Raw genomic sequence first — 13,186 nt, 5'->3', positions numbered from 1 at the left:
GCCAGTACTCAATCTGAATTTCAAGGGCTGGGTGACAGGGCTGCACTCGCTGGTGGGTTTTGGCACCATGATGCCAGGGTGCTTGCGGTGCTCTCGGCAGCCTCGAGCCATCGCGCTCCTCCCAGCCAAAGTGTCTCTGATCCATGGGCACCGTCACCCACCGCGTGGCCTGTCCATTCCCTGCCGGGTCTGTGCAAGGGACAGGCCATGGGGACAGCCACCTCCCTGCTGCTTTCTTGTAGAGTCAGGGGCTGAAACCAACTCTTCCCCCGTTCCGCGTTAGAGCAGCCTTGGGGACTGAAGCCTGGAGGGACCCCAGCTCCGGGCACAGTGTTTCCTATCTTGGCTGCTGCCTTTGCCGTCTTCTCCTGCGCAGTTGTTTCCTGCTCCATATTTGTATCACTGATGCCCTCTGCAGTGAGACTGTGATCTGGTCAGGGCTGCAAAACACGTGGGGAATGCAAATAACAACACATCCTTCGCTCAGCTTGCCGCCATGCTCTCTGGATGCCTCACTGTGGATGGAGCTACTGTGGGCAATTAACTCAAAAAAGGTCTTTGCCCTTTCCAGCTATACCAACAGGTTTCACCCTGCTTTCTTCAGAGATGGGGGAGACCACGAGGACTTGGAGCTCATCCTGGAAAGGGTCTTTGTGCTGTGAACGCTTCCAGCTTCCATGCCGTGTTTAACAAGCGACCTCCTGGGATTTGCCCGGTCTGGTCTTGAACATCTGAAAATTATTTGGGGCCACTTCTCTGGCTCTTTGGGCTGTGTTTGCCTTTCTCAGCCAAAATCTGTCTCCCTGCTGAGGGCAGTGATGCTAGGCATGTCTCTGGGCTCCGCATCAGGTGGCTAAGAGGTCGTGTTATCCTCAACAGAGACCTCCTGCAATCGCTTAATGAGTGGATGTGGTTTATGCGCCCTGATGGAAAAATCGCTTTATATAAGCTCCTGTCCAAAAGGAAAGGGAATAAAAAATTCTGAGCTAGTAAACTTTACTGCCAGCAAGATGTTGGGCCTGTTACAGCCTATTCACCTCTTCTTTAAATGTAAATTTTTCTGGATGCCCTAAAGAGCCAATTTGCACTTTACTGCAGTGTAGTGCTTTTCTCCTTAGGGTCTGGGTCAGCCTCAAGGAGATTTAAAGGGGCACCAGCTGGATTTTTAGGCTGCCAATTTCATCAGCCTGAAACCTGTTATAATCTGCTGGAGAACATCTTTCATGTCCAGATACCTCTTCCTTCCATATCCTCCCATTTGCAGAAGGATTTAAAAAAAAAAACCACCACTGAAAAAACGGGAGCCATTTTTTGTAGGGCTGTCCCAACCTGCACCCATGTTTTTGGTCTTAATACTCACCTGCATCCCACTATAAAAACCTCTGGTGCTGGGCTTGTGGGACTCCAGAGGCATCTTCTTTTGGCTTTATTGAAGGAAGACTGGAGTGGCTATCTTTGGTGGCGGTAAGAGTCACCGGTGGGTCGCTGCTGATTTATGCTGTGTTATGCTGGGAACGAACACAGTAAATCGGGAGAGGGCAAATTTCTGCTCATGAGAGGCAGTTTGCAGGTGGATGTCGTGTTGTTGGTGTGATGAGAGAGAGGAGCTGGGGCTGCCTCGGTCTCCCCGCTGCTGCTCCTGATGATGCTGCGCCAGGAAGAGCAGGGTGGACCTGACTGCTCCTGCAATATCTCGCCTTGCCATGAGCTCAGACCGGGCCCTTGGCAGGTCATTTCATCTCACTGTGATTAATGTTCCCTGTCTAGAACAGGAGTAATAATACGGGCTTCATCTGTCAGGACCGTGTGCTCCCAGGGCAGGGATGGACCTGCTGGCTGTGGGTCTGGACAGGGTCCAGGAGGATGAGCTGTGATGTGACTGAGGTCCTTTGCGATGGATGTCACCGCTAATTAGAGCGGTGAGATTAGCTGCTGTATTTTTCAGAAGCACAGGAGGGAAAGCCAAAATCGTGTTTCCCAAATGGAAAAGGACAATGCTAGGGTATGAGCAAGTTCTTTCAAAGCTTTGAACATGAATCACAGTGTCAAGTAAAAAATAATTAAACTTATTTTTTTTTAAATGTACTTCAAAGTGTCTTTTAAGCTTCCCATTAATTCGAAGTTCTTTCTCTCAGCACTAAATAAATCTCTTGGTTCAAAAGCACAAGTGCTAATTGGTTTCTCTGAGTATGCCTGTCTGCTTGATCAATAGGGGAAGTAGTTTTTGTTAAATATTTGCACATATAGTCACATATTGTATTGCTCAGGGAGATGGTAAATGTTTCTCAAAAGGAGACTTGTAGAATGAGGATTCCAATAATTTTCTTGTGGCCTTTATGTCAGAGCTAATAATGCTTCCTCCCTCCATCCTTTTGCAGAAAGCAAAGCAATTTTCCCTTGTGCGTTCCCTGGCACAGCCTGCTGGTGTTGAGACAAGCGGTCTGTTCAGCTGCCTGCATAAACCCCTGCCTCTAACTCAAAACTCAAGCTGCTGTGAGCAGAGTTTTACAGTTTCTGCATCAAGCAGAGAGTGGCTGTGAGCCACGCTGCCGTGCAGTCCGTACCGGGAGGTACCCGGGACGTTGTGTGGGATGAGCTCAGTTTGGCTATGCAGCCAGCCATTGGAGAGGAATGGATCTTTCAGACTCCCCGAGTGAATGTGCATGGCCTTGGCGATTTCCTCTCTGTCTCTCATTTAATTGCACTTTTACTGTTTCCATGTGTCTTTGGAGTGTCATTTATTTCCAACTTTGCAGCACCGTTTCTGTGCCTCACTGCTAACTACAATCAGTTATTTATGCTAATGGAGTTGGTTTCCCCTCTTCCCCGTTAACTCCTTGCTTTGTACGTGCTCTCCCTCTTGCCTGTCTGAGCTGACCTCTAGAGCAAACACCAGGAGCCTTACTGTCCTGCCACAGAGATTCCTCTGTAAGTGTCCCTGTCCCTTTGTCTCTTATCCTGAGCATCCAAGGGAGGCAGGGCTCTGTGTTCAGAGTCCGCCTTCGAGATCTGGAGCCCCACAGTGCCAATCTTGGAAGGTCAGATCACAATGTCCCTGTTTGAAGCCTGGTCCTTGAGAACCATTTTTAATATGAATAATCCTGTGGTCACAGCGAAATGGATGAAGGGGGGGTAGTTAGAAAGGGATGAAGATGATGTAAGGTGCCCAGTTTCGACCGTGCCTTGCACCCAGTTCTCTCTAGAGCAGCTGTGCATTGGCCATGTGGATCTTTGGTTTTGGCTGGGATAGAGTTAATTTTCTTTCTAGTAGCTGGTATAGTGTTATGTTTTGGATTTAGTATGAGAATAATGTTGATAACACACTGATGTTTTTAGTTGTTGCTAAGTAGTGTTCAGACTAAGTCAAGGATTTTTCAGCTTCTCATGCCCAGCCAGCAAGAAGGCTGGAGGGGCACAAGAAGTTGGGAGGGGACACAGCCAGGACAGCTGACCCAAACTGGCCAGAGGAATATTCCATACCATGTGACGTCATGTCTAGTATATAAAGTGGGGGGAGTGGGGCTGGGGGGGGTTCGCTGGTCGGGAACTGACTGGGCATCAGTTGGCAAGCGGTGAGCAATTGTATTGTGCATCACTTGGTTTGTATATTCCAATTCTTTTATTGTAATATTTTTATTATTTTCTTCCTTTCTGTCCTATTAAACTGTCTTTATCTCAACCCATGAGTTTTACTTTTTTTTGATTCTCTCTCCCATCCCACTGGGTGGGGCGGGGGTGAGTGAGCGGCTGGGTGGTGCTTAGTTGCCAGCTGGGGTTAAACCACGACAGGCTTAGGTTGGGCTGTTTGTGGGCCAGTTTCTCATGTCTGTTCCTGATGGTGTGCAGCATCCCAGGGCCTCATTCTTTTTTGAGAAAACCTGCAGGAACATGATGGCCTGTAGAAGCATGGTATTGAGAGGGGTATCCTTCTCACGAAGCCCACCCTGTGCCCCCAAATTAGGCCATGAAGCTGAGGGCCATAGGGAATGGGACTGGCTTCAAGGTGACCTTTGGCTGGAGAAGAACCCGTGGCCGCTTCCTCAGAGCTTTCTGCATGCCAGGGACCTGCTGTGCTGCAGTGCCATGGTGGTGCAGAAACAGGTCAGCTTGCCAGCTTGCTTCTTGCCGACTGTGCCGCCAACGACTTAACCTGTTTGCGAGACTCAGACATTTACCCCATGAAAGACACAAGTCTGTGGTTTTTGCAGAGTGGGATACCGAGGCACTTGAGGACCAAAGCTCATTTTTTTTAAGGCAATTTCAGATCTGTCTCTTTAACGATGCAGATAGGCAGCTTTAGGATGTCTAATGTGCCCATGGTGCCAGGGAAAGGCGTAGGGACTTTTGAAGAGCAGGAGATGCCTCCCTGCATCTTTCAGCATCTACATATCTTGGGAGAAGAGAGACTTTTGGCTGAGTTTGCATTGAAAGCCCATGTCAAGTTGAAAGATATAACTTGGCTTCTGCCAAATACTCAGATGGGGTGGGCTTGCTTCTCCCCATGCATCCGGTTAGTTGGTCACCAGGTCCTGAAGCCCCATGAAAGTGTCAGTGGGATTTCTTCAATGTTGGAAAAGCATCCCATGATAAAAGCATCCATTGAGGAGGAATTTGTTTTTTTCTGGACACTGCGGGGTATTTGTAGGTTACAAACCAGTTGCACACTGTCCACTGCACAGTGTCACACCTTGAGGCACAGTCCTGCTCTTGACTACAGACCAAGGAGACCCCAGGACCAGCCAGTGTCCGTCCTCACCCCGGTGTGTGTCTGAGGGCACCAGTCCTAATTATAAGTGTCATCACTTCTGCTGCTTGAGCAGCCTGGAGTTAGGACGCAGACCGAATGTTTATGGAGGTAAACATGATTATCTCCAATCACAGGCCTTAATGATGGTTATTATAATGACAGCTATTGTGGGAAGGGCATGTAATTATGTTGATTCTTTCTTTTATTGTACATATAATAATAAGCTGTTTTATCTAAGAGTACAGGGGAGCTGAGGGAAGATGGGACATTTCTTTCATTAGGGATTTTTTCTGATTGCCTGTTAGGCTAAATCCTGAAGTCTTGTTCAATCTTTCTGGAGTCAGAAGTCCCCCTTGGTTCAGTGTCAGGACGCGAGGGTCCTTATCCTACCTAACTCCCTGGAGTGCCCACGCAGGGAATGGGGCCCCAGCGTGGTAGGTGCTGTTGAGAATCTGGCCACTTTGCAGAAAAATGCGGAGCATTCATCTAATTCCTTAATTTTCACAAAAAAAAGTAATTGATGGGTTTGTGCTGGCTGTAGTCTAACTTGCTGAGAGGACCCCAGGGCTATCTCATAAAAAAGAAGTCACAGTGAACGATAGATCACTGAGATGGCTGGAGCTAGCCTGACATTTTAAGACTTAATGGGTTAATAAAGTGTGTGGTTTAGGTGTCTGTCACTAAGCAGAGTTTGTCCATTCCCTGCACACACATTCATACCTTGACGGCAGTACCTTTGACCTGCCATGCACTACCCCTGCCTTCTTTGTCTGCTCTGTCCATCTGCCTCGGCTCAGGTTGCACTCAATGTTTATCCCCCGTAATCCAATTTAAGTTGCCGTAGAAAGCAATGGGGATTTACAGAAAGAAAGAAAAAAAAAAATCTCTGGGTTTTCAGAGCAGAAAAGACAGACTTTTTTTTTCTTCTTTTTCATTAGGATAACTGCCTCTTCTCATCTCTTTTATTTTTTACCACGAATTAACGATCTGCCCTCCACTGTTTTTGAGTCTACTGCGGTGGGATCCTGTCCTTGGTGGGGTCTATATTAGGGACAGACGTTACAAAGACTGTGCTGTGGTTGGTTTTTGCCAAGAGAAATTGCCTGTGTGTGTCTCAACTCTGCAAGCAGCTGTGGAGTCGGTCCCCCTGAGCCCATGAAAGAGGAGAGAGGCTGTATCGTAGGTTTGAGTAGCTGGAAACCTCCACCCATTGAGGGGCTGTTGCACACGAAAACTGTTAGAAAGGCTTTTCGGATGAAATTGTAGTTTTCTTACTCTGCTTGAATTTCTTCTCCGTTGCTCTTCTTTAAAATAAAAAATATGCGCTTCCATCCCTGCATTTACACCCTTCAAATATTTATAGGACTCCTGTTTCCTGGTTGCTTTTTGTCTTTCATGTCAGCTGTATTTTGGGCTAATCTTTAAACAATAGCTCTATCTCTGTCATCTTCTGTAGCATCTAATCATGACTGTATGGCAAATTATACCCTCAAAAGGTGTGCTGGACCAAGTGAAGCATAACATGCCAAAGACATAGTGTTTAAGCTTCTGTTGGCAAAAGACGTAAATTAGGATGTATCTGTATGATGGGAAGCGAGGGTCTGCCTATTGTTGGTACATTCTGCAATAACTTATCTCTCATGGACATCGTTTAGCGTAATTGCTTTGCAAGAAACCTTTTGTGTCACTGAGCCAGAACATTGTGCATTTGTATTTTGGTGCTTAACTTCCTCTTCATTAAGGGCTGAATAGCACCATCCTTTGCCTGTTACAGCATGAGAAAGACACCAAAGAGACAGAAGGGCATGGTGTTACGTGTGAGAGGCAAACAGCCTCCTGGCCTGCCAAGCGGGAGAGGTGTCGTGAAGATAGATGCCGGTGGCAATATGGTCTGAATCGGGAGCTGATGATGTCCCTCTTCACCCCCACCGGCTGTGCTGCAAAGTGGTCTTGGGGACGGTGCAGCCCCCTCTTTGCCTGGTTACATGGGGAGAGGAGCGGATTTCTTGAACTGGTGTAAACTTCTGCTCCTGGGGTGGGAATGGCTGGAGTCTCCAATGGCAGCCTGGAAGGTCTGTAGCTGTGTTTGTGCCTTTGGAAACCGCATCCTGAGATTTTGATAGCAAAGCCTTGGGAACCAAAGCATGCCCAAGGGTTTCGTGTTTCTCTGAAACACTTGCACCCTGTAGTCCTATTGTAGCCCACTCCATCCCAAATGTTTTCATCATCATGTTAGCTGCTGTAGCAGTTGACTCTTGTTGCTTCTTGTGGACACGCTGCTGACTCTGTCCTTCTCTCTTCATTTTAGATTTTGGCCATTCCTCCGAACTGGCATTCGTTGTGGAGCCTAGCGATGACATAGCTGTGCAGGAGCAACCCTTGATCCTCTACTGCCAGGTGGAAGGCATCCAGCCGATCACCATCACATGGCGGAAAAATGGCGTCATGATCGTGGACAGCGAGAATGCCTTTATGTTGGCCAACGGGTCGCTCTATGTCTCCCGCTTCCAGAGGGTCCGGGGAGATGGGTCCTCAGATGAAGGCGAGTATGATTGCATGGCGCAAAACCACTACGGGCTGGTGGTGAGCCGGAAGGCGAAGATTCAGGCAGCGAGTAAGTACGGGCATCATCCCACCTGTGCCTCATGGGGCAATGCCACAAGGGGCACTGGCTTTGCCAGGAAGCAGGAGGGCAGCATGGTGGGTGCTGGGTGTTCAGGGAGGCAGGATTAAAGAGGGGGAAGAGAAAAAGGAACCTGGAGCTGCTGTGGGGATCTGGCTGGCATCTAATCTGTGCAGCTGTCCAGGTGTGAAAGGAGAGCTAATCAAGTCTTCTCAGGGAGAAAACTAAAAGCCACCTTCTAGCAGTAAATTCCCTGTCTTGGAGGGATAAGTTACATTAAAGTCATGTGGTGAAGTAGTCTGTAGTTTATGTATCTCCTGCGGTGGGTTTGGAAGTCCCTTTGCTGTGCAGCATGGCTGGGCTCTCCTTGGCAGGCAGCGCTTCCCAAACCATAGGCAAAGACCTTCTGAAGGTCGTGGTTTCTTTCATTTTGTTATTTAAGGCAGGCAGCGTGGAGGCAGCAAGGTCTTATTTACTACCCAGCGTGGCAGTGCCTTTTGGGGGCAAGGCTAACAACACCAGACAGATTGTCTGGTGGGGGAGCCCGGAGGAGGAGAGACATGAAAATGTCAGCGAGGGAATGAAATTTAAAGGTGGGGGAGGAAGAATTACAGAGCAGGCTGTGACTCCAGCCCTACACAGTACCTGGCTTAGCCCGTTGCATTGCCATGGCCAGAACGGTTGGTCCTGTTGGGTCTCCTGCCATGCAGGCTGCTGAGTTCCCCCTTGCCAGCTCTGGTTGCTGGTTTATGTTTGTCCCAGGACTGATGGCAGAGCTGAGGTGTCGTGGTGGTTTCTGTCCCTGTTGTGTTGGTGGCCAGCTTTGCCCACAGTCTGTTTGTGGGCTCTGGGGGTGCAGCCACTAATCCTTTTTGCATTCAACCAGAAGTCGCTGCTGGGTGTACTTTATATATGGGCGTGAGGACAGGTGTCTGGTATGGCCCCGAGACCTGGCCGAACGCTGGTTTGTTAAATAAGTTGTACTGAAGGGTTCTTCGACTTGTTTGGGAGATGGCTACTGCTCTTCTTTCTGTGGAAGCCACTTACTACCCGATTCTGTTGTGTTTGCGTATTACACTGTGATTTTTTTGGTGCAAAGCAGGAAAAGTCTATGGGAAAGTCTGGGCCTGAGGTCCCCTGGCTGCAGTCTCCAAACTGGGGGGGCTTTTGGAGCATTGCCGCCCGCTCCCCGCAGCGCAGGGGCCGGCTGGCAGCCCACCAAGGGAACACTCCAGCCCTTGTGTATAACAATTCCTGAGTGCATGAAGTGGCCATCTGCAACCTAGCTTTTCAGTAGTGTAAGAAGTGACATTGTCCAGGAGCCAAGGGCTTTGGGTCTGTGCCAGATTAGCAGCTGGATCTCAAACTTGTCAGTCTTGTGGTGCTAAACCTTGGAGCACTTTTGGTGAACAGCTCTGGCATTTATGAGCTGGGAGCTGGCTGACACACAAGCACAATGTCAGACTTCTCGGACCTGTAAACAGGAGACATGAGAGCCGGAGGAATTACCTTTGGGATAGTGGATTGTCAATAAACACTGTTATCTTGGCTCCTGCATCAATATGTATGTGATGTGCTGTGTGTCCCTGAATAGCATTTCCTTTTGTAGCCATAGTTTCGCGTGAATCAAAATGAAAAAGGGATCGTGTTGAAAATGCTCTGGACTCCTTTCTGGCTTCAGGCTTGGTTTCTTGCCAGCCCTGAGAAGACGTCTGGGTGAAGCCAGCACAAAACAGCGGGCACCTGGCCTCGATGCCACAGGTGCCTGTGGATAATGGGAATAAACGGGATGTTGTGAGCAAATGTAACCTGCTGCTCAGGCCGAGGTCCCCCACTGTGTCTGAACCGCAGGAGCATGCACTTGCACTTAGGACTCGGTTTAAACGTAGATGAAATCTCCTAAGAATGAATCACAGTTGTACCTTCGAGCCCCCATGTCTCCGGGTGGTTACACACAAGTAGCAGCTATTTTCCTTGCCCCAAGTCATGATAAGCAAGTCAAACAAAGGAGGAGGGTAATTATCCCCATTTTACAGATGATGGGACCATTGCATGGAAGAAATGGGTGCTGGCTGCCTGGAAGGAAAAAAAAAAACAAGCGCTAAGCAGACTTTTGCAAAGCAGAGTAAATACTGCTGGTGGGTAAAACCTCATCCCAACGCTGATCTCTTCTTCCCTCTGAGCCTGACATCTGAACACAAAAGCAAAGGAGAAATAAAAACCTTTCACAAACAAAAATCTTGAAAGTTGATCAAGGCCATGCTACTAAGGAATAAAAGGGATCTGACAGACCGGAGCCCCTCGAGAGCTCTGCTGCACTTTTCGCTGTCTTCAAAGGCAGGCTGTTAGTCTCATATCACCGTTACAGACCCTGGCTTTGTATTATTGCTTGGAATATAATCTTCTTGGCTCGGAGGAATGTACATATTTGCATTCAGGAAATGTGGGCTGGATATCATATTTTTATGTTTCAAATTTACTTCAACACTTGGCATTGAGTAAAATTTAACGGGAAGAATATGCTGCTGTCAGCCGCTGTGCGTGCGGCCCCAATGGGCTTGAGGTGCATGCAGTTTCCCCATGGAGCAGGCACTTCTTAAAGCCTTCCTCCTAAAAATTGACTCATTAAATTTATTTAACTGAAATTCAGGGGAATTTCTGTATGTCATCGTTATTAACCGAAGATACTCTGTGGGGGGAAGTGGACCTTGGCTAGTTTGTGGATTGGCAGGTCAGGTGCTAAACACATTGATAACATTTTTGTAGTGTAACTTTCTTTTGACAACAAGTACAAGTGTGCAAGAAGCCTATGTGTGACTGAGTTGAGCAGAGGCGCTCGTCATTTCCAGCCTCTGCCTAACACGCTGGTTGGAATTTTTTCGGTTGCTGTTTCTGTGTCTGTTCAAACCCTGGTGTGTTAGTTTAAAAGCTTGTGCAATGCAGCATGTTTCTATAATCTAATCAGGTTATTGAATACAGATATTTTCTTTTTCCTAATGATAGTTTCATAATTTCGCATGACTCCAAGCTGTCTTAATTAAAATCAGTTTTGTAGGCAGAGTGTTCTCTGGAGGCACTGCTTGGCTGTGTCTTCCTGGGTCTCTTTGAGGAGCTGTATTTCCCTTGTGCATGCCAGAAGCTGATGCACGCCTTTGCTGTCTGTGGATGGAGATATCCTCTGAGCAATAGTAATGGCTAGAGTCCACTCCTTTGGAAGGTCAGCTCCCCAAAACACAGCTGCCTTCCTTCTCATCACCACCCTTTGCTTAACTTGGCCTTACTGATTGTGTTGTCTCATGGCATTTCCAGCCCTTTTTGCCGATGCTGTAATTTGATGGAGCTGGTTCCACATCATCATAAATCACAGCCCGGCCGGTGGAGTAAGACCCATTGATTATATCACTCAATAACAAGCAGTTACCACTAATTGGAAATCACCATCAAACTGGGTATCGGATCAGGCTCTGCACGCATCCAGCCTGAGAGTAGCAATTTTCCCTGTTTGATCTGGTGCTATTAAATAAAAAAGGAAAGAGGGAAAGTAAGTAAATTGTGCAACTTAGAGCCAAAGAGGTTTCTTGAAGTTTGGTGAAATGGCCCTGCCCAATATTTGAAGTACTGTGGGACCAGAGAATAGCTCTGGAGAGATCTGAGCTTGTAAAGACGCTTTCCTCATCGTATCTTGCTGTGGAGGGAGTGTTTTGTAGCCAAGCGTAGCAGCACACATACCCGTGCCCTTCTCTGCTCCCTTACCCCCTTCCCTTCTGCATCCTGCCCCAAATACCGCTCCTCCATCCCACTGTGCCTGGCCATCCATTTCACTTACCCTGCCGGCAGGAGGGCAGGATTGATAGCTTGGGCAAGGCAGATGTTTGGTCTCTTCTCTGCATTGATCCCTGCGGACAGCAGCAGCAGCTCCTCTCACCCAGCCTGGGGCCAAGGATGCTCTCCCCACAAACACGCTGTCCGCTGCAACCTCCAGGCCAAGGGTCTCAAGGTCATCTGCAAAATATGAAAAGGGGTGAGATCTGGTGCATATGCATGCCTGCAAGTTGTTTTCCCTGCCAAGCTGTGCAGCCAGGGGAGGAGATCAGGAATCACGGGGTTTTTAAAGCAGCAAAGATCTTCCCATCGTTTCAGCTCCTCTGCACAGAATATATTCAGGGTTTAACCTGCAGCCCCCTTTCCAGGCTCTGGGGTGGTGGGAAGAGCTGCTGAGCCCAAATAATGGCAGCATTTATAAGAGTGTAGAGACAAGAAGGAAGTCTAAAAGGATTAGGGAGAGACAAAGGGGGCTGATTATTTTATGGGTCACAATACAAGGCATTAGAGTGAGATCACAAAGGGATGTAATTACAAAAGAAGGCCATACTGGGGGGATCAAACCAGGATTAGAGTGGGAAATGTTTTTACACAGTTTTGTTCCACTCATTATGAAGTTAGCATTTTAAATTAAGGTTTAAATAAGGTGGCACCAAAGTTGTCACCAAGGTATTTCCTGGGCAATGCCACTGTTTGGATGCAGATTGCGAGTCTCAGCTCAAAACATGAAGGCAGACCTTAAACACGTGGGTTTGCTGTCAGTTTTTCTTGTGCGCGTACAGTATCTGTATTGTCAGCAGAGCCCTACCTATAGCTTGTGCTTAGATCAATTCAACCTGTCTGCGCAGTTGGAAGTGGGATACTTTTGTGATGACATGTTTTAGTGGTGCAAAACACGTGCTGGAAGTAAAGGTATGCTTTTAAAGCAAGTGCCCTGGTGTCGGTTTGGGGCTCTGGAGATGTGGTCGTGTTACTCCCAGGAACTTTTGGCTAATGGTCACTTGCATTTTATTGCAGTTTAACCCCTGGTGTTGCATGCCAACTTTCCTCCATCCACAAATGAGATTTTTTTTATTTTTTCAGTTGTGGCTCTGCTTGTATTTAATGGCCTTTCTTCTCAAATGCTGAGTAGAAAGGCTCAGTCCTGATGCCAGTGATGTTTCTTCATTGTCTATGCTTTGAATGCTCACGGCTCCTGGTAAAGCCCAGAGCAAGTTCTGGGCTTGTAGCAGTGGGTCTCAGAGGGGAAAAATACCTATGAGGGATTACTAAAGGAAAAAAAAGGAAAGAAAAAGAAATTAAGTAAAGCAAAAAGTCCGTGAGAGGTTTCCAGGGGATGGATATGATGGGTGAGTCGGTTATTTCCCTCCATCAGCTCTTTTGGCTGCCTCTAGGACATGACTGGCTCACGTGATGCTGCCTCTAAAATCTGTACTATTGCAGTATTTGGCCCTGTGTGCGCTGCAAAACAAATGTACAAATATAGGAGTTACTGGTGGGAGACCGGAGAGATTTGACTGGGAATTTTAGTAGATTTGTGGGATTAAAAGAGTTTGTCACTTACCACCCACTGCATTTCAGTGTCTGCATGTAACAGCCAGGATTCATCCTGAGACTTGAGCACATTATAAGACCATATTTCTTTTGGCTGCTCATTTCTTAGCAGAGTGATAGTTATTTAAATATCATCTTGCACTTCTTTGCGAGGCTTCTAACGTGGATGCGCCAACCTTAGCTCCGGCAATGTTATCTCTCATATAGGGGGTTTGCACTGCAGGCAGTAATGTCACTTAGTCATTTATAGAAAGCTCAGGGGAAATATATCAGAAGAATTTCATTAATGGTAGCACTGTTGAGTTATTTGTCTCAATTAACTCTTGGAGCACAGCTGAGGAAGTTCTGACATCTCTGCAGCCTGCACCTGCAGCATGAGGCTGCTCCTGAGTTCACTGCCTACTTTTTTAACATGGGGTGACGCTCTGCTGGTACCTGCG

At 47.6% G+C, this 13,186-nt stretch overlaps 1 protein-coding gene across 1 annotated transcript in view; it reads left to right on the top strand.

Moving 5' to 3' along the window:
- The window catches only part of IGDCC3 (immunoglobulin superfamily DCC subclass member 3), a 111,090-nt gene that overhangs the window by 4,864 nt on the left and 93,040 nt on the right, over positions 1-13,186 (top strand). Inside the window, 1 exon segment of the mRNA XM_030014937.1 lies at positions 7,056-7,361. Coding sequence (XP_029870797.1) covers positions 7,056-7,361 — 306 coding nt within the window.

This window comes from Aquila chrysaetos, chromosome 5, assembly GCF_900496995.4.
Source record: "Aquila chrysaetos chrysaetos chromosome 5, bAquChr1.4, whole genome shotgun sequence".
Classification (NCBI taxonomy): Eukaryota; Metazoa; Chordata; class Aves; order Accipitriformes; family Accipitridae; genus Aquila; species Aquila chrysaetos.
The sequence above is the reverse complement of the archived record's forward strand: the minus strand, read 5'-3'. Positions and strand labels throughout refer to the sequence as shown.